At 31.2% G+C, this 25,530-nt stretch overlaps 1 protein-coding gene across 1 annotated transcript in view; it reads right to left on the bottom strand.

The window, feature by feature from the left end:
• LOC147803186 (very long chain fatty acid elongase 4-like) overlaps positions 1-25,530 on the bottom strand; it is a 51,540-nt gene that overhangs the window by 7,622 nt on the left and 18,388 nt on the right. The window contains exons 2-6 of the mRNA XM_087153556.1: positions 21,387-21,464; positions 19,468-19,652; positions 8,669-8,746; positions 5,739-5,798; positions 1,497-1,605 (exon numbers count right to left, since the gene is read on the bottom strand). Of these exons, the coding sequence (XP_087009682.1) occupies positions 1,497-1,605; positions 5,739-5,798; positions 8,669-8,746; positions 19,468-19,652; positions 21,387-21,429 (475 nt within the window). The 5' untranslated portion in view covers positions 21,430-21,464. The remainder of the gene's footprint in view (positions 1-1,496; positions 1,606-5,738; positions 5,799-8,668; positions 8,747-19,467; positions 19,653-21,386; positions 21,465-25,530) is intronic.

Here is a 25,530-nt window from a genome sequence, read left to right as displayed (position 1 = left end):
ATATCGTTTCTTGTAGATTATTTTCAGTGGAACTGAATTTTTGTGATCGCCGTCGTTACCTTGTTCTAAACGAAATCTATTATTGAAAAGAATGTATAAAGAAGTGTTTCCTAATTAATTAGGTAATTTTTTTTAAACAAAACCTTCTTTTTAATTTTTAAATGCGAAAGTTAATTTTGATATTATATGTTTAAGTATTATTTTACATTATTGAATTTATTATAAACGGAAATCTAATTTAAGGTGCCCATAAAGAATTAAATTAAAAAGTAATTAAATTTGTTAGGCTATTTTTTACTTTACTTTAATTTATTAAAAAGTTTTTGGATAAAATAATAATTTAATGAGTTTTCATTACTGATTTTAAATTTACAAATCTTAGTTGTTTTCATTTTTATAAATAAAATTATAACAAAACTTATTTTTCCTCTTTTGGATTTGGACATAAGTCAATCAACTTTGTTTATTAAAAAAAAAATTAGTAATGTTTGCGATAGCGACTTCTTTTTTTAAAATCATTTAGCACTTCGTTTTATTAAGGAGTATAATCGTGTTTTTTAATTTTCTTTCAATATTGTCAGTTGAATATATTATCAAATATCAAAATTCTTTAGTTTTTATTTTTAAGAAATTAAACCTTACGTTGTTTTTTCGTTCAGAATTCGGTAATTATTCATTTATTAATTATGTGAAATAATAATGATAAAAAATAGTGTTGTTTTAAAAGTGTTTTTTTATTTGTTTAATTTATTTAGCACTTTGTTATAAGCATAAAAATAATTTTTAATGAACTTATTTTTTAAAATTTCTTTCTATATTGTTAGGTAAATATATTGATAAATTTCTATTTTATTTATTTTATTCTATTATTTATTTTTAAATTAAGAAATTTTTCGTTATTTGTGCGATCATTTTTAGAAAATATAACATTAATATCTTTCTTAAGCAAAACATATACATCAAATTCATAAATTGATTTAAATCAATCTAAGTATGAAGTTTTGATGAAAATCCGACTTTCTGCGCCTTACAAGTAAACGAATTTCAAAAATACTATATCGCGTTACATCGCTATATCGTGATGCAAAACTGACGATGCATCACGATATAAAATTTCTTATATCGCCCAGTCCTACTTACAACCCATAAAGTTTGAATGGTAGTATAAAAGACTCATATCACAAATAATATTCTCATTCTTTTTAACTGAAATTTCTATCTTTAATAATGAATGATAATTTTTACATTTTACACAACGAACATACACTTCCCGCATACCGCAATAGAGATTTGTGTCCAAGATGTATGTACGCCCTTAACTGGTACAGCACATTATTTTCGGTTTTAGAGGCGCCTTTTTGTGAATTTGTCATATTCCAGAAATCGTTCGTCCTATTTAAAAATGTGGATTTCTGTGTCATGAAGCATCCAGGAATCGAAAAATCTACACACAAACAAGTGCATAATATTTTAAATACATGAAAAGTGATCCTTACCACGATGCTTTAAATAAATTCCCAACCAACATACAAAGACGATAGTACCATGATGAAAAACATGTAGGAATGAAATCTGTCGCCATTTTTTCCTCAAAACGAAAAACAACTACGAAATGAATAGAAAATTATAATCAATAAATGAAAAAATATATATTTGTTGAACAAATTTTTTTTTAACAGAATCAAATCAAAATAATAATATAAAGGAAATAATAGTAAAAGAAATAATTTAATTTTCTCAAATAAGCTGTTGATGGGTTTAATCTAACTGTTGAAAGAGAAAAACAGCCCAGAAAAAAAATTACAAAACGGTCCACTGTCATAATTAATTGAATTTGACATCCCATTCTATACGGGTCGTTCTGTCTTTATTTTAAATGCAATTGAATAATTATTCAGATGAAATTAACCTTTTACTTACGGCTGGTACAGCATATGAACCACATGTGATGGTAAAACATGATACACCGTAAGCAAGGGGTTAAATAGTGTTCTTTGAATTTATGATAATGAGAGGATTACTTAAAAGCTTACGCAATAAAACTTTTTACATCATTGTAACTGCAATAATAATATATGTTATGCTTAAAGTAATGAATGAGAATCTGGTTAATAATAGCTGACGGTTATTAAGATTAACCGAATAATTTCATTGACTATAACATATAGACTACATCAATTAGTCCCCCGTGGCAGAAACACGGCGACACAGCGACATTGTCGCAGAAAGGGACTGAGTTCTTGCAGAAAGATTTTCTTATTTGGGAAATAAAATTTTTGGGTTTGGCAAAAACAAAAGTTCTCAAAAAAGATTCTGCAGAAACAGAAACTGTTTTACAAAAAAATAATTTCGACAGAAACAGAAAATTTCTGCAGAAGCAATAATGGTTCTGTAAAATTATTTTCTTACAGAATTGTTTTTAAATAATTGTTTTTCTAGCGTACCGTGGAAGGGGAAAGCACTCGTGATCCTCCGTTAATCTCCCTAGTCCGTGTCCAACACAAACAGTAACTGGATATAAAAGGGGAGAAATTTTTTCCCCTTTATTAAGCTATTTTTGGGACATTTGCCAACTTCGGCCTTTATCGCTAGCGCAGTAATTTGCTTTTTGTGTTTTCTTGCGAGAATAGAGCGTTTTATATTTTTGGCACTTATGTGGAAAATTGCATGCCTAAAAAGATTTTTTCTTTTTTAAAAAAATAATGTCTAGCGAAAAGGTTATTTGTTGCTCTTGTGAAGCAACAATAATTATAAAAAAAAAATTTGAACTTATTTTTCAAGGCCCATTTCGAAGAAGAAATAAGATGGAAAATGACAATATCTAGCGATGTCAGAGATTTTTTTTTCTGCAAAGCGACAGGAAAAGGGGAAAGAAGCTTTCCACGCTACTAATATTGAAAAAAAAAACGTTCTAGATTCAAACCAAATATTCTTACTAGTAGCGATGTTGATAGCAAGGATGAAACGGATGATAAAATGCCTATATCTTTTGAATTAAGCCGTCGATATAAAAAAAAAAAAAAAAACACTTGCAATATAACGATAAATGAAATAAAGCCTAAGATATCTCACTATCTACGATTTTTTGGCATGCGAATGAAAACCAGATTGGTGGAAAATATTTACTGGCGAAACACTTTCAAATAGGTTTCCATACGCATGTGAAAAAAATCGCATCCAATGAGTATGGCTCTAATACCGATGTTTCAGCACTGATGAAGACGATTTCGTTTCGAAATGTTGAATAGTATTGAGTCGGAAACCGCGTCTGCGTACTTCGTGTGGAATCAATGCTATATATTTACACAATACAGTGAGACTTCTGTTACAAATCGCAAGCGCTGTGTATTTTTTTTTTCTGAACTTAATCTGATCACGAAAAAGGTTTTATTTACCTTCTTTTTTTTATAAAATTTTTTCAAAAAGTCAGCACAAAATTAATCGAATCTAATTGTTTTCATATAGAAATAGATTGTTTTAATTTTTTTGCTTTTAGAATTCGGTTATAGTCAATATTATTTTATTATTTTGATTTTGATTACTCAACCTCAATATTAATTTTTTCACCTGATTTGTTTCTGTACCTGATACAATTACTATAATGAAACATTAAATCATACTGTTTTAAGCTGATACTTCAAATTCAGTTTTGTTGTTTTATAAATTTAATCTTTTTGTCCATTCTTAGCTATTTTTATAAGTTCTATCTTATTACAGGTTCTGGGTTATCTTTATTTATGCTCTAGTAAGCATTTTTGTCTGCAGATCTATACATTTACAATTTTTCTTTATTATTGAAGATTATGCACATTTAAACTTATTAAGAAATTTAAACTTATATTATGAAATGAAAAAAAAATCTACATGGTTTTATTCTATGCATGTAAGCTTTTTCATAAACATGAAGTGCATCTATTATTATAAATTCATTACACATATATTTATAACGATAAAAATATCTTGCAGAAAGATATTGATTCTAGATAGGTTTGTCGCAGAAAGCCAGAAAAAATTCTGCCACAGGGAATTAGTCTCTCAGGTGATTAACCTTGTGATAAATCAAAAAACTTATCAGAAGAGGTGAGCTTTTATTCATTGCAATGCAATTTTTAGAAAAAAAGCATTCGTTGGAAAAGCATTATTTGCATGCTATTATCATATCAAAATACAGTAAAGGTGATGCTTACGTGTGCTTAAGTGTTCTAATCATGTAGTTAAAATTTATTGAAGTGTAAAAAGTTTTTTTCCCATGAACTTTGAAAAACCCTTGTAAATTAGTTATTTTTAAAGAAAAATACTATTTACGAATTACAAATTAATATTTCATTTCATTAAGTTCGAGCACAGCGGCCTAACCGAAACGGTCGTTTAGCTCATTTAATTGTTCATGTGGTGCTCTTTTTCAATAGTTATTTTTAGTCCGTCTTTCTCGGTCCTTCTTTTTCGGTGCTCTTTGTTTTCTTTTCTTTAATTTATTCATTTATTTATTTTGTTTATTATTGCTCAACTCAGCAGAATAAATTTCGAAACATCCATCATACAAATCTCTAAAAAAGTCTCAGAACCAAAAACTAAAAAAACTATTATAATATTTTTATGATTTAATTTAATATTATGCAGATCTCCCATCCTTTTAGGTGCATAAGCAATATTTTTAACGACTCCTTTGCGAGTACATTTGTTTTTATTAAAGTTAGGTTTCTTTTTATCCAAACCTCAAAATGTTGCTCTATTCATAAAATTTATTTTTGTAATTTTTCAGTACAATCAGAACTTCATACTTGAATCAGTGTACGGAATTAAACACATTTATGCTAAATTTTTGAATAATAGAGGCGAATAATATCACACAAGTACATATTCGAAAGTTGCAAATACTTCAGAACAATAAAAGCTCTTTAAAATGGGACAATGTAAAAAAGAGTGTATTTCAAAGGCAAAACGGGCGGTCACTACTCAGTGGCTTTCCACTACACTAAGAAGGAAGGATAGGAGTAGTGAAACTCTAAGAATGTTCTACTTGATGAAAAGTAACCGTTTTTGTTACACATTATCACCAAAATGTATGACTACAATAAGATATGATAGAAATAACATTTATGTTTACGATACGCTATAAAACAAGAATCATTAATTCTGGATGCAAATATATAATTTTTGTTAAAATAAAATTAATTTGCTAATCAAAGATACACACAGCATAGAGAGAATATTAATATGAATTCGAACTATGTTTAACAAAGCCGAAGGGGACAAAAATTAAATGTTATAAAATTATTGAATACAGTTTACAGTCAGTTTTTCGAAAACCTTTTCTATGTGAGCATAATTGTCGTTCATATATAACGAAAGAAATGCATTTATTTTTTATAACAGTTTACTTACTTGTTCCTGTGAAATAATCAGTATCATACGAGACAAAATCAAACTGAAATCTTCTCTAATTCGATTGTAAACCATGAATATAGTTCATCTGACGTTTCCCGAACGTACATCAAAATTGGCGAAAATAATCCAAGAATAGAGTAAATTTATCCGAACTTCGAGTGAAGTTTCTCATATATTGGAGGTAAGATTTAATTACACTTTATTAAGTATGTATAAAAGCTCAATTTGGTATTATTTTGAAATAACACATATGTTTTAGAGTTTTTTAGCAACCTATTTGGACAAGTATTACACCACAGTGCGTCATATGTTAGGGTAAAAGAGTAGAAACATGATTAAAAAATACTGACCGTATCAAGAAGATCAGCGTATTTACTAAGATAGAACCACCAAGCATACTTGAATATGTACTGAAAATAAAAAGGAATTTTTTAAACATGCATTATTTAATGAAATTTAGATATTACCTTTATATTAGCGAAAAATATTTTAAAAAGTATTTAACCAAACACAGCGGTAAATATACCGATCACATCACTTAGCTTACAAAGGGTATCTCAAAATTTATGCATGATTTGAATTAAATAGAAAATATTTTTCGTTTCAATTACAGATTATTTCTTCTTTTACTGAAACATGAGAAAACATAGAATAGGTGTATGTATGGAATCGAGCAAATGACCTCCGCGACTTTGTTGCTCACTCTTTTATTGAAATTTTGCAATTTTTTTTTGTTTAAATGTTGCTGAATTTGTTGATAAAACAGCCTTGAATCTTCTCCTATTTCAATAGAGTGGCTCGCTGACTTACACTTTTTACTTCCCATTGAATGACATCAAAAGGTGTTAAATATCGTGATTTAAAGAGTCACCGAAACCAAAGAGTACATGCTTTCACATGCAAGGATTGTTTCACGGTTCTCCAACAATGAAAATGCTTTGATTTCAACTCTCATGCTGCATTTTAACTAGCAGTGAACGATCAGATGCCCATTTTCTTTTTTTTTTTTTTGAAAGCTCTAAATAATTAATTTGTTTCAACTATTAATTTGTAACAACTATTTAAATTTTGGGGCACCCTTAATCTTAAGATTAAAATCCTGAGAGATCCAAATATACTGTTTTTAAGTAACCGCCTTCATCACAGCTGTGATTCAGTTTTTTATTTCATTTTTCAGTGACTTTTTTGGAATTTGTTTTTAGTGATCTGAGGGCCACTGTACTAACTATTTTCTTTTTATCAGCCTTGCTGCACCTAAGAATTTGCATTTAATATATTATTTTTACTCTTATACGTTATTTTCCTTATTTCAATATTAATACTTATTTATACTTATTAATGCAGTGTTGTACTTTTACTAATTCATATATTAAACTTTCTCGTTAATTTTGTATTATTCGTCAGAACACCGTTATCTGATCGAAAGAACGTCTCAAAACAATATTACTCGGCTCCGTACTTTATTGGATCGATTCATAGTAAACAAGATTCTACCCCAGAGGTCGCCAAAGTGGTCTATATAGACCCCCAGGGATCTATTTAACATAAGCGGGGGTCGATCTGAGCCAGGGGGTCGAATGGGGGTCGATCCGAACAGAAAGGGTCGATCCGAACCGGAAAGGTCGATTGGTCGAAGGATTATCAGTATTTTTCAGATATGTGACAATTAGAAATAAAAGAAGAAGACTTGGAAATATATACAGGTAATCTTCAAAAATTGAGCGACGATTTTAAACTGTGTTTTGTTGATTTGGAAAACATTGACATCCCTGATTGGATTATTGTGCCATTTTCTGCTCAAACTGAAAACGTGGACATCAACCTGCAAGATGAGCTTGCTGAATTATTATGGGGATTTGAAGCAAAGACGCTTTTTAAAAATTAAACAATAAGCAAATTTTGGACAAATATAAACATAAAAATATGTAAGACTAAACAAAAATATGTAAGACTTTACGAAATAGCTCAGCTATTTATGCTAGCATTTCCACGTTCCTATATGGTTGAAGCCGGTTTCAGTCACGTAAATTCAATCTTAACTACGTACAGAAATAAATTAAATGTTGAGTTTCGAGGGAATTTAAGATTAAAATTGACCAATTTTGAACCTAATATAGCGAACTTAGCAGAAGAAAAAAAAACACCAGGCACCCCCATGTAATTGATTAAGAAGCAATAAATCCGTAGTTACTTTACTTATTATTTCTACTTACTTATAATTACTTATTATTTCATAAATATTAAGGTATTTATATTTCAACATTAGTATATTTTTCATAAAACTATTGTTACACTATGAACTACTAATGAACTTAATAAATGTTCAAAATCATAAAATAAATGTACAAACACAGTATCTAATAGTGTTTTATTTTAATTAACAGAAAATTACTTTTATGGGGTCGATAGAGATTTCGAAAAATTATGTAGGGGTCGATAATAAAAAAAGTTTGGCAACCCCTGTTCTACCCTAATTACGCAGTGAATGGGCAATTTGTTCATCTTGCCAGATATATAGAAACTTGTTTCGAAAGGGTTATCAAAATAAATATCGATACTGTTACTTCAGAAGTTTTTACTTGACGTGACAAAATGGACCCAAAAAATAATAATTATTTTTTAAAAGAACTTTCTTCAGTTGACAATACAGAAAGGGTAGCTATCAAAAATGTTTTATCTTTGAAATAGAGTCGGACTCTGATTTAACGAATTCATAAGGACCGAAAATACTATTCGCTAAATCAGGGATAATTCGTAATATCGGACGGCAAAATTAAAAATAAAATTTGACTCATCTTATGAAATATTCGATCTCTAATAAGCAAATCTTACACTTTTTATTCAGGAACTTAAAGTACTACGAATGATTACGCCCTGATTCATTTGAATTTTTAAAGTATTTCGTGAATAAAGTTTGCTTATTTGCTTGATTTCTTACTTTAAAAAGTCCTTTTTCGGCATCATGAAGAGAAGAAAATACTCTTGATGCATTAGGTAAGTTTTCTCTGTTTCCAATCCGTGCAAAAGCATCAGAAAAAGCAACAATTCTCACTAGAGATTCATTATCATCGATCCACTCTGTTAGAATCGCATTGTTTCCCATACTTCAATCACTTCATGAAATTCGTTAAATAATGAAATTCGGTAAATAGGGGTTCGCTAAACCGGGGCTCGACTGTAGTTCAAAAAAGAATTCTTTGAACCGGAAGAAAATACATTTCTCACTCATTTTCTGTCTTTCGATAATTTATAAAAAATATTTGAATGTTAACCCAATTACCTTTATGTGATAATCAATATCATAAGAATCTCTAGACCAGCACATCATGTAGAGGCGAGGGTAAGTGTGTGTTCCAATCTGAAAACAAATTAACCGAATTAATTCAATAAACAAAAATTCAATTAGAACAACTCCCTTCACTTTAAAATTTAGTAAGTTAAAAATAAAATGATATGTTTGGAGCGCTTAAGAGCAGGCACCCGCTCTCAAAACTCACTAGACGTAAATAAACTTGGAAGAAAAAGATTTGAAAAATGAAAGGAAGCGTTGTTAATTGAAAAAAACGACAAATAAATTAAAGCTGAAGCAATGAATGAATAATGAAAACAAAAAATCGCTGTAGGGTAAACCAACCAATGAAGGAAAACAACCCAGTGAATGAACACTTGATAAATATTTTTTTAAATTAAGATTTTAAACCTTTTTACTTAGATTGATTGGTAACAGTAGCTTACTACCTAAGAATAGGAAGTCATGTAACAATGCATTGGGTTGCCTGATCATTTAGTTTTCTCATTGAAAAATTTTTGAATTTGTAAATATCTGTTCAGCACATTGTTTCTGTGACAAAATTATAAGGTCTGTTTGTAGTTATTCGTTTAAAGTGAAATTAATTGCATATAATAGTTCTATTTTTCTCACTGTGAAAAAAAGAATTCGAAATAGGGTTATTAAAGTTACGTTTTATTAATTTTAAACATCATAGCACTAAGCCAGTACTGGGATTAGGGGGTGTTTATTCACTGGATTACCAAACGATGAAAAACCAATGAATGAACAAGTGTTCCTTTACTAGGATTTTTCCAAGTAAATGAAAATTAAAGAAAAAATTTAATTTTCTTGTACCTTTAGTCATATTACACATCAAAATTATGTTAAAAATACAAAAAACAACTTCTAACCAGTGAAGGAACATGCCTGTTCCTTAACTGGGAATAGAATGAATGAACAGTAGGTGTAAAATATGATTTTACATGGCTCTAAGCTAATTAGTAGTTCTGCGATATAGAAGACACCTAAAATTCTGTTAAATGTTGCATGAATAATTCCTAAAATAATTTCATTTCAAAATGTTAATTTAATTGCTAAATTTATGGAAAGAATTATAATCATAATTTATCTTTATAAATGGAGTGGTTAGTTCCATCATACCTTAGACACCTTAATAAACTATGTTTACTAATCAAAAACTGAAATATAATAATCAAAGCCTAAATAAAACATTTCTTTGCTGGCCAATTGTACTAATAATTAGCTAAATTATTATCCTAATGCAGTCTTTAACGTCATGACGGAAACGGGTAAGAAACATCCATTTAAAGACAGCCATCCAGGTGAAAAATGGGTGAAGCTTTTTTTAAGTCAACATCCACTGATAACTCAGGGCAATGCGAAGATAATTTCAAAAGGCAAAACTCCTTTCTTAAACTGAGAATAATATTCGAGAGTGGTTTAAAGAACCTAATAAGAATCTTAAGGAGGGAAGTAGCCTTGCCATCCTTTCAGAATGTGATCGCATCTACAATGCAAACGAAACAGGAAATGAGTACTGCCCTTAAACGGGAAAAATCTTTTGCCCCCAAAGTTATAAGGATTTACATTCTATAGTTCCTAGGAATGAAAAGAAAGAATAACAGTCTGGGCCAACATTTCAGCTAGTGGAAAAAATGACCTCCATTGGTAGTTTTTTCTTACTGAAGAATTCCACGAGGTACTAAAGAATCAGTTCCTGCTATATATTTCATTGGGAAAAGGGATTAATGAAGTGAAACGATGACAACATTTTACGAATATATTGCAAATGCTTCATTCTACCCATTGGCAAATTGAAAATGCCATCAAATTCCCTATTTTGCTTCTTCTGGATGGGTATCAATCTCACATCAATTTGAAACTGAGCAAGTTTTATTTATCAAAACAAATTCTCCGGTTTAGCTTTCTACCTAATTCTACTAGTGTGTTCCCGTCTTGTGATGTAGACGTATTTCGAGCTTTGAAAACTTAAATGAAATTTCCGCTAGATCTTGAAAAAAAGGAGTTGTAAAACAATATGAAGAGGTAATTTTGCACCCATTTTTAATAGGCTTTTGGGGCATCAACTGATGAAGTTAAAATGTTTTTATAAAATGTGGCATTTTTCCATTTTGATGTTGAAAACGTTGACTTTAACAAATTCATGCAAGACAGACACAATGAGCTAATGAGTAAGAAAGCTTATCAACAAAACACATATTTCGATAAACGAGAACTTCGAGTAACGATTCATTATTTCTTCGGAAGCTTGAGAATGAAATATCACAAGATATGTCGCAAATTTTTAAAGGAACATTGACAGAAGAGTCTAATCTCCTAAATATCCAATTGCCTTTGCTTTTCTAAATATGGAAGAATTTAATGCAAAAAGAACATTTGGTTAAGTCAGACTTTGACACCGAAGCTGAAACAACTTACATTGATAATGAATGTATCTTAAAAACTGATTTTAACATAAGTCCTGTTGAGGTATCGTTAGTTACAAAAACAATTTATTCTATTAGTAATCAAAGTCGGAAAATGGTAAGTAGTGCTGAAGACCCACTAGATATAAGTGAATGACAGATGGATTTTACTCAAAATTCAAAACACCTTTTTCCCATCAATTATCCAGTGAGAAATTCAAGAAATAGTACTGAAAAATCAAGAAAATTCAAAAATACATTTACATTGGCCAAATATAAGCATAAAAAAGGAAGATCAAATCAAAATAAAAAGAAATAAATTGTCTTTTGCATTAACTTCAGAAAAAGGACGAAAATTTAATAAGACTGAAAGAGCTGGAAAAAAATTAAAACACGAAAATAGGATGAAGAGAAGAAAAAAATACTTAACAAGTTTAAAAAAAAGTTTAAAAAAATATGGGAAAAAAGAATTTTTTTAAAAAACGCGATAAAATAATTGTAATAAAATAATTGTAATAAAATATCATCGGATTACACAATGAATAAGTATTCATGATTTAGACTCGACTATTAAAGTGTAAGAAACAAAATTAATTTTTATTCTGTTATTCAACCCCATTTTACTTTCCATTTCATGACTGAAAAAAAAGCAAAATTTTCCACGTTAACTGAGGTTAGATGTTATAATTCCAAGAAAAAATAATTGTTTTTAGGCATTTGTATGGCCAATGGATTCCTAAAAAGCATCAAAATTCTCAAAATTAAGTGTTCATTCACTGGAAAATTTAGTTTTCATTCACTGGTAAGAACTGTTCCTTTAGTTCATAGGTTCCCAAAGTGGTCCAGGTGGACCCCCAGGGGTCCATAAGAGACAACAGGGGGTCCACTTAGACTTGAAAAGAGAACAGGGGTTCACAAGTTGTAAGTGGGGGTCCACGAAAAATTTTCTGGTTTTCATAATAAAGAACAAAAATTTTGCCTTGGAGTTACCTATCAAAGTAGGCCATCATTCACTAGATTCGAGAATCAGTTCAAACACAGAATTGAATAGAACAATAGATAATAGTACAAGTGTACACCACATGTCGAGACTTGCAAAGTGCCGCCCGTGCCCCCGCTCGCATTTAAATACTCTGCATGATGACTTCAAAAATAGATTTGAAGATATTCTGACGATGGAAATACCACCATGGATCATAACCCCATTTGATGAAACAGAAGAGGCGAATGTGGTTTTACTTGAGCTCAGCACTAACGAGGAACTGAAGGTGAAATTTAAAAAAGGCTATCAAACATTTTGGCTGCAGGCAAAAATCCCCAAAAAATATCCTGGGCAGTGAGAAATTGCGAGAAAATTTTTGATAGCGCTTCCCTCGTCATATCTTGTCGAAAGAAGTTTTAGTACTGTTACCAACGTGTTAACAAAAAAAAGGGAGCAGATTGAACATCACAGAATGGGGAGATTTGAGATAACTTCTTACAAAACAAAAGCCAAATATTGATAATTTGCTGTCAATTCATCAAGTACATCTGTCTCATTAAAAGTATGACTATTTTTATTGTTGATTTACATTTCAGAGTTCATTGTTGATTTTTTGTCAATTGTTGATTGTTTGTAATAATAAATGTTTATAATTTTGTATAACCGCAAGTATTATTTTAATAAATAGGACACAAGAAAATGTGCTACTTTTTTCTTCTTCTTAACATCCCCAATTTAGGGTGATATTTTTTAGGAGTTTTGTGAATACAGTAGAAATGTAGCAGCAGGGGGTCTACCGAAAATAATAAAACTTTGAAAGTGGTTCACGAGAAAAAAAAGTTTGGGAACCTCTGCTTTAGTTGATCATCTTACTACTTATTATATGAACCACCAAAAGCTTAAAACAATATTATGTAAGTGCTCTAATTTTTTTTTACATAATTCGGCAGTTAATAACAAATATGTCGGCTCTGCCATTTAGCAAAAATCACAAATTTTTATGATTTCTTTAAAAGCAAGCTAAGCTTAAGTGTTCCTTATTCACTGGTTAGTTTACCCTAGGTTAAGGATACCACGGCAGCCAAACGAGGTAGATAAGCCAGTCACGGTTTTTTCATGTTTTGTTTTTCGATTGGCAACTGTGCGTTTTCTTTCTTTCTCTTTAAATCTGTTTTGCATTCGTCATTCACATCTGGAGAGTTTTGAAAATGTCCGATTTTTGAGGGCTCGAAAAATGAGAATTTTTTTTAACCTTAAAAGTTTATTGAAGCTAATGAAATTTTCAAGTTCATTTTTCCGATTCAGTTTTTTGAAATTAGTAATTTCGGACGAAAATTTGAGATTCAGTTTATCAAATCAAATATAGTGACAAAAATAAAGCTAAATCCTGATGAATTACTTTTAAACTAATGATAGGATTTTCACTGACTAAAATTCAATTTTCTTGACATAAGACAACCCTTTAGAAATTTGTTACTGAAAATTAAGCACAAAAAACGTACTTTCACTGAATCTAATAGAGAGTGCGTGAAAAAGAAATCGTCTGTTATAATTCGTTCCACGAGAATTCATATTATTCAAATTAAAGTACTCAAATGAAAATTGTGGCAACTTTCTCAGTTTTTTAAAATAGTATTCAAGGTCTTATGACACTATAGTAATAAGTATTACATTTTATACGAATGTTACCTTTTCACATCAAATTGTGACTTAGTCTGTTCAACGAGAACTGATAATAAAAGTACACAAAGCGGTTTGCTATTTGGCACAATACCATTGTCTGCTTGGCGCCAGAATAATGACAAATAGCGCCTATAAGTCAAGCAAACACTCTTATTTCTTAGAAGATTGTTTGTTTCGCCGTGGTGTCTTTTTGCAGGTGTTTCATGAGCAATATAGAAAATAAAGTGATGGATTTAAGTCCTCTAAAAAAACGGTAGAAGAAATCTTACATAAGTAAAGATGAGAAGGAAATAATATTGAACATCTATATAACAGAAGTGCATTCAAAACCAGATGTTGCAATCATTGATGTGGCTGACCATGTGGCTTCTGCATCGGGAGTTAGCACAGCTTCTGTTTACAGAATTATTACAGAATATAAAAGGAATGGTATACCGAAGAGGACTAAATCTTGTAAAACTTTTTTGGATGACATTGACGATTTCGAAAAAAAATGCTGTAAGAAGAAAAGTTCATGATTTTTTCCGCCGTAACGAAATTCCGACAATGAGCAAAGTTCTCAAAGCTATGAACGATGATTCTGATTTACCAAACTTTAAAAGAACGACATTTTATTCCCTGTTTAAAAAAATAGGCTTCAACTATCAAAACCGACTCACTCATTGAAAAAGATGAAATAATTTTGTGGAGGAGAAGATATTTAAGAACAATTAACAGAATGAGACCAGAAGGAAGAAAAATTTATTACATGTATGAGACATGGTTGAATGCTGGAGATACGCAAGACAAAGTGTTTAATGATACGTCCATTATCTCGTCAAATCAAGCGCATTTATCTGGTCTGTCTACAGCAGAGGTTCCCAAATTTTTTTTTCTCGTGGACCACTTTCAAAGTTTTACTATTTTCGGTAGACCCCCTGCTGCTACATTTTTACTGTATTCCCCAAATCCTAAAAAATAACACCCTAAATTGAGGGTGTTAAGAAGAAAAAAAAGTAGCACATTTTCTTGTGTCCTATTTATTAAAATAGTACTTGTGGTTATACAAAATTATAAACATTTATTATTACAAACAATCAACAATTGACAAAAAATCAACAATGAACTCTGAAATGTAAATCAACAATAAAAAATAGTCATACTTTTGATGAAACGGTTGGTAACGGCACTAAAACTTCTTTCGATAAGATATGACGAGGGAAACGCTATCAAAAATTTTCTCGCAATTTCCCACAGCCCAGAATATTTTTCGGGGATTTCTGCCCTCAGCCAAAATGTTTGATAGCCTTTCTTAAATTGTACCTTTAGTTCCTCGTTGGTGCTGAGCTCAAGTAGCTCCTCTTGTAATACCACATTCGCCTCTTCCGTTTCATCAAATGGGGTTATGATCCATGGTGGTATTTCCTTCGTCAGAATATCTTCAAATCTATTTTTGAAGACATCATGCAAGGTATTTAAATAATGAGTGTATGTCTGAATATCCTCATCAAGACATTCTATCTGTGACAAGTGCAGAAACTGGGAAAATTCGTGCCGTTAACGTCATTGAATTTTATGAACAAATCTGTTAAGTACGAATGTCCGTTTTATATTTGATCAGATTTTCTTTTAAATCTGGTGCTTTAGTTTCCAGACACTCTATCGCTGATTCGAAAAGTGAGTAAAATCTAGATAAGCATGCACCTTTCGACAACTAGTGTATTAAGAGCAGTCGTTGGAAATCTTCATCATTTTCATCGCACAATAGTGCAAATAAACGGGTATTCAAATCATTGCTTCTTATTTTATTAACTACGTTAATCACAAATTGAAGGGATTGGTGCAATCTATCTCTCAAATTTTTCGCTACAAGGTGTTGTCGGTGGATGACACAGGGAATTGCAATTAGTCCTGGTATTATTCTTTTAAAACCCACGATATCTCCCGAACATGGCAGGATCTCCATCTGCTGCCACCGAAATAACGTTTGTAAATGGAATAGATTTTCCTGTAAAAAAATCACTCCAGGGCATTAAATATCGATTCGCCTTTAGTGTCCGACTTCAAAGTTTTTGCGAATAGCAGCTCTTCATGGATTTCTTCGTCCATAACAAATCGAACATATGCCAATAATAATGCTTCATTAGACTCGTCCAATTGAATAGAAAAATGAGTGGTTTGCAGATAATGACACAAGAGGCTTTCTATATCAGAGCTCATTTCATCAATACGTCTTTGTACAGTGTTTTTATTTAAAGGAATTCTTTTGAGTACGTCAAATGGAGGTTTGTGCAAGTTGGGATGAAGGTCGTCAAATGGAGGTTGTCACACTTTTATGTTCAAAATCCCGGAAACAAATAAGTAACGTTTTGCTCTTGGCATTCGTATTCATACTAATGTAGATTGCAAGCACAGCGTAAGTTGTACTTCATCCCTTTGCAGGTCTAAACAAGCATCCCGGACGAGCGGGCACACGGGCTGCGCTTTGCAAGTCTCGACATGTGGTGTACACTTGTACTATTATATTTAGTTCTAATCAATTCTGTGTTTGAACTGAGACTCGAATATTTTTGATTATCTACCTAGTGAATGATGCTACCTGCCTACGTTGATAGATAAATTCAAGTCAAAATTTTTGCTCTTTATTATGAAAACCAGAAAATTTTTCGTGGACCCCCACTTACAATTTGTGAACTCATGTTTTCTTTTCACGTCTGCGTGGACCCCCATGTGGTCTCTTATGGACATCTGGGGGTTCATCTGGACTACTGGACGATGCAGGCTTTTTAAAAGAAGGACTTCTACTTTTTAAATCGAACAAAAACAAGGATTGCCTTAAGAATATGAATGTAGCTTGTTTCGAAGAATGGTTCGAGAAAATTCCACCCTCTCTTGAGCTGAACTTTGTCATTGTGATGGACAATGCACCATATCACTTTCGTAAAGAATAAAAATTCCTAACACATCATCGATGAAGCAAGTAATTAAAGACAGGCTAAAATCTAAAAACATTGTTAGTCATGAAGAAGGTATGCTAAAAACAGAACAACTGGAAATAGTGAAGGCTCATAAGCACAGATTTGACAAATTCGCGGTGGATGAACCTGCTAGACCCAATAATCTAATGATTTTAAGGCTTCATCCCTATCACACTGAATTGAATCCAATTGAGCTGATTTGGGCCCAAATGAAAGATTCATTGGCCAAAGAAAACAAAACTTTCAAGTTATTGGAAGTAGAAGGATTGTGCATGAGAAGTTTAAATGAAATTGGAGTTGAAAAGTGGAAAAATTGCATTGAGCATACTCAGAAAATCGAAAAAGAGATGTGGGATTTGGACGAAGCCATCGAAAACACTGTTAATTCTCTAGTAATAAATATCAATTCCAACGACGAGGATTCTACAAGTTCTGAGAGTGAATCCTGAGATAAGTACCTAGTTTCATTTTTACTTTTTAAAACCGCTGTGGCTGAGATCCGGATCAACCAAATGCTGGTGCTTGTGGAACCAAATGCTGGATGCTTGGTATCTTTTGTATGTTGCTATCCGTATTGCTCTCGAACAACTTTTTTGTTTTATTGAGTCTTTTTCAAATGTAGTTATCCTTTCAGATACGAAGGCAGCGCTTTGCCAACACCTCCTAGAAGTAGGAAGGCCTCAGCATGGATCAATTTAGTAGTTCAATGTGACGAAGTTAACTGCCCAGTAGATGAAAAATAAGAAAGACGTCATTACGTTCGGGGTACAAAGCTGAGCAGTGGTTGAAAATACGAAATATGTCATTACCTTTGGACTAGTAAAGGATATTTATGGTGACCCGTGCTGAGACCTGCTCTTTTCTAGGAGGTGTTGACTTTGCTCGATTGAATCTATGCACTACCCTTCCACTTGCGACGTTCTAAAATGTCAGGATGCGATGCGTAAACTGTACCAATTTGGTAAAACTGTAGTGCTACAATGGATTCCCGGGCACTGTGATAATGAGAAGGTTGATGCTTTGGCAAAGAGAGGCACAAGAATTTCCATCACCAATTATCAGAAAGGGTAAAAACCAAAGTGTGGAGAGATCTTCGACAGAACACCATTCCAGACTGGCCTCGCCACAAAGCGGTGGCTCAATTTCGACTATATACCAGACATGACTGCCTAGCCGCGCACCTGCTTCCTGGCACCTGATCCCTATTGTTCTCTGTGCAAGAGCCAAGCTGTTTTGGATGGCCACCCCATCCTGTGCTGTAGGGCCCTCCGTGGGTCGTCTACCGAGCGATATTGAGAAGCAGGAGCGCTCCTGAGGAAATGACTTTTTGCTTTCTTGTTTTGTTCCTGTGTTTTCACTTTTTAACATGTCAATTCACCTCTGCAATTTGAAATAAATAAAATTTTTACTTTTTAATGATATAATTAATCGTTATTATCCATGATTAATTCATCGTTAATACGGTAATTCTTAAAATTTTGTTCTTTTCATTCAAATTTAAATGTTACGTAAAATTAAATAGTTTTGACACTTCATTCTATTTTCAAAAACCTATTGAATTCGAGGTTTACAGACTGCTTTTTTTTATAGGTTAAGTGGTTATATTTTTCTTAACAAAAGATTTTGTGAGACATTTCCAAGTTTCAAATTTCCAAAAAATTCCAAGTTTCTTTTAGTGTAATTATTTTCTTAATACTTCCCTTAGAAAAATAAAGATATAGTTTAAAAATACAAAAAAAATGCAGTTCTTTCAAATATATTTTTAAATCAATCGGGGAAACATAAAACTATTTTAAATATTATTTAATTTTTAATAAATTTAAAAAAAATTGTAATTATGAAAATAAAGAGTATTTTTTTAACATATTTTTTCAATTCCGTACGACATTTACAATGGAATTATAAAAGTTATATTTTTTATAGATATTTATGCAAAATATATAAAAACTAATTTAGTTTAAACTTTTAAAAAAATACATTAAAACTATTCTCAAAATAAAATTATGTGTTTACTGAAACAGTTGAAAACGTATTTTCATGTAAATATTTTAATTTTGCACTTTCTTATCGAATTTAAAGGTATCAAAAACCGAACATCGTTTTCGTTTTTCTATAAAAGCGAAAGCTCTGTCGATCAAACGAAATTGCCAATTCAGCGAAGAAACCGTTGAAGTGGTAAACGTTGGCGAACAAACATCAACCCTTATGTTTACTTCTACTATAAGTTCTCGTTGAACAGACTATATAGTTGTTACGAACTGCAACCGTAACTCCTTATGCTGTCGAACTGTAACCGTAATTGCCTACGCTGAGGCAGATATGTATATGTACTCAGGCAAGGAAGTCGAACTTTCTCATCATCACTGAACTTGTAGACATTTCATTCATATTTCATTTTCATCGTCATGATTTGTTAATTAGAACAATAAAATGTTCTATTGTTATTCAAATTAGCTGTCGTCATTAGATATTTACCATTAGGTATATTGACGCCAACCCCGGACCTATATATAGAAAAGGTTGGTCGTACTGCTTATACATATAGAACATAGCAAGGTAAGTGATACCTTTCAATGATTCATTTTTGGAAGTTCGTAGTGGGACCTTCAATCAAAAGTAACAATAGTATTGTCGCTATTTTATAGTATAGTACTCTATGTAAGTACTTCGCAAGTTTTTGGAATTCCCATGTTCGCGATACTACGTGAATCTCTCGAATTCTAGTAAATTCCTGCTTACTTTGTATGTGATGAAAGCATTTATTAGAACGATGCATGCATTGTATGTGATCAATATCTTGTTCAGTTTGAATGGCTTCCGGCCTCTCATGAGTCGGGGACCCACGTATGTCACGAATACCACATAGCCACACACTATGGATATTATAGTGTAGAAGCTCCCAATCCTTTCAAGGTTATCTGGATCTATAGCGTTAAATAAAAAAGACTGTTATTACACTCACTGATACAGACAATGAATTAAAAAATAACTTTTGGTCTAATGATGGGATATTCACGTCCTAGGACTCTGTCGTGATGGTTCGAAAGGGGGTGATCTTTATATGCTAATTAATTAATTGCAAATGATATTTCAAGTTACGAAATCGGGCACAAAAAGTTACTTTCGATAAATAAACATTCGGATATCTGATCCAGAATGTGGGAAATAAGGAGTGCAAGTTTGAACCCCTTAATTTCAATATTTGCTTATTTTGTCATAACTCGAGAAATGCTTAAGCGAGTTGAAAGTTTCTTGTATTCAATTATAAATTAATATATCCAATGATAACTCCCTGCGAAAAGTAACTTTCAATAAATATTACTTTAATAATAGTGAATTAAAACTTTTGAAATGTAATCTATGCAATTTTTTACACATCATTTTAAAGAATGTTATAGTATATGACAAAATTTAGTGAAATCGGTCGAATAGTTCCTGAGAAATCGAATTTTAAAAAAGTTGTGTTTTTAATGTATTTATCCTTCATATATTTACTAAGCAAATAAAGTTCTTATATTATCAAGTTATACATCTATCTGCTTCAGTTTCTTAGAATTATTCACTTAATAATATAGTGTCACAAAATCGATGAAATTTCTTTTCTCGCATTGGCAACGGAAAGCTTAAACAAGCTGAGCTTCAAATTGGGCAGAATAAAATTTAAAAAGTAAACAGTTCCTGATCTATAGTTTTGTTTCAGTTACAAGTTGTGTTTTTCCAACGCAGATCAGCCGAAAATGGGCTGCTCATTGATTCAACCTAAATTTTTCCTTTAATTCTGGAATAGTACATCTATTTTTATCTACTTTGTTATTATACTTACTTTTCATTTTCACATCCTTTTCATTAGTTTTTTGCATTTTAAAATTAAGGGACTTAAAAATTTTCTGTTTTCAAACATTAATTGCTTACATTGAAAAATTCTATAAGTTATTTATTTATTTATTTTACATAAGTTAAGTCAAAATAATTTTGAAATGTATCTGTCAATTTAGCATCCTAATATAGGGTTGCTTTTCATAATAAACTATCTTATTACAAACGAAATACCAACTTTGAATAGCCGACCCATTGCATGGCTTACGTCTTTCAACGTTCGACTCCGTGGCCTTGTGTAGAACCCAACATACAAGACGAGGTAACTCTCGAACCAAGCACTTGGGAACATACTTGACTTCGCACTGGAGATTTTGATTTAACTAACCCACAATTGTAGGAAACTATGAGAACCTCTTGCGGTTAGCCCAAGACAATAGAATTCGAACCTATCTATCACTTGATATGAGAGGGCCGGAAATAGAATTTGCATTCATCAGCCGTCGCTGGGATTCGAACTTGAGTCATCTCTTTGGGAGTTCCTTTATTGATTGACAAATGTGCTTTTTCTGGAGAATGGAAGTCTAAAATAGAAGATAACCTCTGCCGGAGGGGGGGGGGGGAGATAAACTTTCGGAAATCAAGTTTAGTATCCTTGAATACATACTATCAAAATGATTGAGACGTTTATTTTTTAAATTTTTTGTTGATCTTTCTCACGACATTTGAATGTTTCACACACTGATGGAATGCTACAAAAAGTCGCTCACTTGGCACACAGTGAAAAGAACTCTTAACATTATATTATTTATTTTTTAAAAAAAATGTGGGGAAATACTTGCCTTCATTGAAGAAAAAATCTTTCAAACCTTGCAAACTGACCATTCTGACGTTGATGGATTATCATAAAAACTTTAATGCTGTAAAAACATTAAGTACAATATATTTATACAATTGAAATTTTAGAACAATAACAAATAAAGCTTTGAAAATAAATTTCCAAAGTTCCAACTTTCAAAAAATTATTTACTATCTTTAATTCATACCCTTCAAAACCCTCTAATCCAAATCATAAACCTCTTCGTACTTCACCTTAAATTTTAGGTTAGTTTTGGATTTTTCATTTTTTCCCTGTTTTCAATAAACATTTGATAAATAGAACGTCATTTGTCATTTACTATACTTTTAAAAAAAATCGAAAATGGCAAGAAAATCGTTTAACATTAAAAAATTCCATAGTTTTTTTTCTTTTTTTAGCGGATAAAGCTATAAATTATGGTGTTAATCATTTTGATCGAACTCATTAATACTATACACTTTAAATTTATTTTTAAATGGATTTTCAATATTGCTTAAACTAATGAAAACCTGTTTGAAACGATTCAAAATAAATTTTAGAATAAAATAAATAATTTACAATTTTAAATTAAAGTATTAACATCATAATAGGAAGCATTTAAGGCGGCAATGTATGATATAAATGTGAAAACATAAAATGATCGTAATATTTAAAAACAGTGTTCAAATGAATTTACCTGATCCTTCGTTCCAGAAGGATCTCCAGGATCGTGTGGTCTAATGGTGCACACTGGATATGAATTGAAGAGAGAGGATTGAAGAGACTCCTTTATGAAATTTTAAGAAACTTTATTTTTTACTTCTTATCACGGGTTCTTGGATGCAGGTGGCTCCGGACAGGTGGTGTTAACACATACGGGATCTCGTGGGGAAAAACTCACATCTTAGACAAAATTGATAACATTCATTTCGAAGGAAGATGGATTCAAGTTCTTAAAAAATAAAAAATCATCTGAGTTGTGCCGCATGCACAACATGGCTGCAGAAATCACACCAAATCATTGGCGACAGGAACACGTGCCAGGACTTATTTACTTTATATAAATGGAATGTGGTCGAGTTTTGAAATTAATCGATTAGATTTTTTTTAACAAAATGAGTCTCCATACTTGTTTCTTGTAAAAAAAAGGGGACAATCGCTGAGCAGGAAGGCCATCGCCTTGAAGTTATTAAAAAATGAGAGCAATGCTTCTCTCTCACGGTAGCTTCCTCGACTGACGCCAAGGAGGTACGCGGAAAGGAGCAAAGTGATTGATATACGGTTAAAGTTAGGGTGGGGATAATCGATAAGAAAAAATTAGTTGGTCAAGCTAAATGTAGGGAAAGGCTATTGCGGTTAAACAAACGAAAACTGAAAATACTATTGAGGAGTAGAAAAACAACGCACGTGTGATGTATCAACATCACACTATCCCCCTTAGGAAGAGAAAAAAAACTTACCTGACATGTTAAAATAAAATCGATCGATAAAACCAATTACTTAAAGTGAGTGAGGACCGCGAGGAGCCAACAACATCCTTTGAACCTGCCAAAACAAAGAATACAAAAGGCAGTATTGTTGACAAAAGCAACATAGCAACAAAATTATCAAACACAAACAATGTGTAGTTCTTGGCTATACATAAAACCTGAGTTCCATATCACATGCAAAATATCATTAAATGCAGAATATTATAACAGCAAAATTACCAAAATTAATTATCAAATCCATTTGTTCATACATTTGTTACTTAATCTACATAATTGTGTTAAAATTGTCACATAAATTTTAGCTTTTTTTATTATTATTATTATTATTCTTACTTTGGCCTTACATAATACTGTAGAAAGCTGCATAAAACTACTTATTTTTGTACAATAATTTGTACCTTGTTTTGTGAAAATATGAGCCAAAAAGAAAATCCCTTTTTCCAGAAAGCGAAACATCAACACCATACTTTCTCCAAATCTTTAACACATTTTTAAGTAACATAATGCTGTACATAAATTACATATTTACATATATACAAAAGGAGAAAATGGAAAAAAAGGCATGCATTATCACATGGTTTTATAACATTACACAGCTTAAGTACTGAAATTGGATAATTGTATATCAACATATTATACCTTAGAAATTTGGGTGGTGAACTGCTTACCTACTCAAACAAACATATACATGATAAATTTTTAAATACATTTTGCAAGCATCTATAAACATGACATAAAATTTATATTATTACAAGTTCAACATACTAAATTGAGTTAAAATGAAAAGGCTTAAAATTGATATATATATATATATATATATATATATATATATATATATATATATATATATATATATATATATATATATATATATATATATATATATATATATATATATATATATTAAAATGATCTATATTAAAATTGATATAGCTGATACACCTAGTATAAATATATTAAATTTAAAAGGTAAAATCTGGCAAGCATTAGCTTAACCATTAAAATAAACACCACAAAATCTTTTCAGCTGAAGAAACCGATCGTATTTCCTCCAACAAAAAACTACTCAACCGAAAGAAAGTATGCCAGCATACTCACTTTAAAATGAGGTAGTACAAATGATTCACGGGTAAAGCTAAGTCGAAAGACTGGAAAAATTACCTTTGCCTAAGTCTTAAAGAGTAATGATAAGGAGCAGTGCTCACAACAGGATTTTGATCAGATACAACTAAATGAGGGAGTCTTGGTAAACAAATCCTTAAACGGCTAATATTAACTTTAAATGCATCTTGCACTGGGGAATTTAATCTCTTAATTGAGACATGGATGTCATTATGAACTTCAGTTATAATAAATGGGCCCAAAAATTTAGGTTCATACGTACTTCCAGAATGTAAATAAACAATATCCTTAACATTAAACATCCTATGTTTTGCTTTCTTAAGCTGAATTTCATTTTGTCGTTGTTGTTTTTCCACATTACCAAAAGTTTGTTTATATATAATATTTAAATCATCCAAAAGGCTTTTGACATATTGGGTTTTATCTAACTGCTGAGGCTGAATTTTAGGGTCAAAGGTATCAAAAATTAAACTTAATTATCTTCCAAAATGCAAAAGATTAGGGGTAAAATTGGTAGATGGATGTACAATACCATTATACTAATTTTGATGAATTAGTATGGAATTTTTAAATGACACACCTGCTTCATTTAAGGTAATTAAGGATGTCTTAATAGACAGATTAATTCTTTCTGTCGCACCATCACATTTTGGATTTTTGGGAGTAGTATGGGCCACATGAATACCAAGTGCTTTATTTACACAATGAAAAACCTCACAATTGAATTGTGTTCCCAAATCCGATAACACCATAGCAGGTCTACCATTATTAGCAATATAATCAATTAAATGTTGAGAGACAGTTTCAGCCGTTAAGCTGCTCAACTGGTACAATTTTACAAATTTAAAGAAGTGATCTAAAATGGTGAATACATATCCACAGTTTCTGATGGGGCCAACAATATCAATTGATATGAATTACCTTAGAAATAGGTAAAGACTTAAAAGAAGGCTGGGGAAAAACCATTGGCATGAAGTTTAAAACCTAAATAAACTATCTCAGAAGGGTCTAAAGTTGAGTTAAATTTTTCAAGTCTTTCAAATACTTTTAACAATAAATTTATCATCTCTTCCATAGAATTAGCAGCAACAACTATGTCATCTAAAAAAATTTTTACATTAGGCCCTTTTATATCATCTAAACACTTTGAAATTAAATTATGGAAATATGAAGTGCTGTTACGAGATGCAAAAAGAAGACGAGTGGGTTGAAAATTTCCAATCTCGCAACAAAATGCAAGTTTGGCTCTATCCTGCTATGTTTTTAAATATTGGTATTCTTGATTTTAAGGAATTCTGATGAACAATTTTAATCAATAGCTATGTTAAGTTGTTTTTTTTTAAAAATATAGTAAACATATAAAATTTTTAATAAGTGAAGTAAAATATATATATAGATATATGCTTTGTTTATTGCTAAATTTGATGATTAAATTTGTTTAGATTTGTTTAGAAGAGATTCATGAACTTAGAAAAATAGAAATTAATACCAGTGATTTTAACTTAAAACATTTGAATAAGGATGATGCAGACAAGA

Source organism: Parasteatoda tepidariorum, chromosome 10 (assembly GCF_982258835.1).
Source record: "Parasteatoda tepidariorum strain Cologne lab strain chromosome 10, Ptep-v5.0, whole genome shotgun sequence".
Lineage (NCBI taxonomy): Eukaryota > Metazoa > Arthropoda > Arachnida > Araneae > Theridiidae > Parasteatoda > Parasteatoda tepidariorum.
This window is presented reverse-complemented; position numbering and strand designations above follow the sequence as displayed.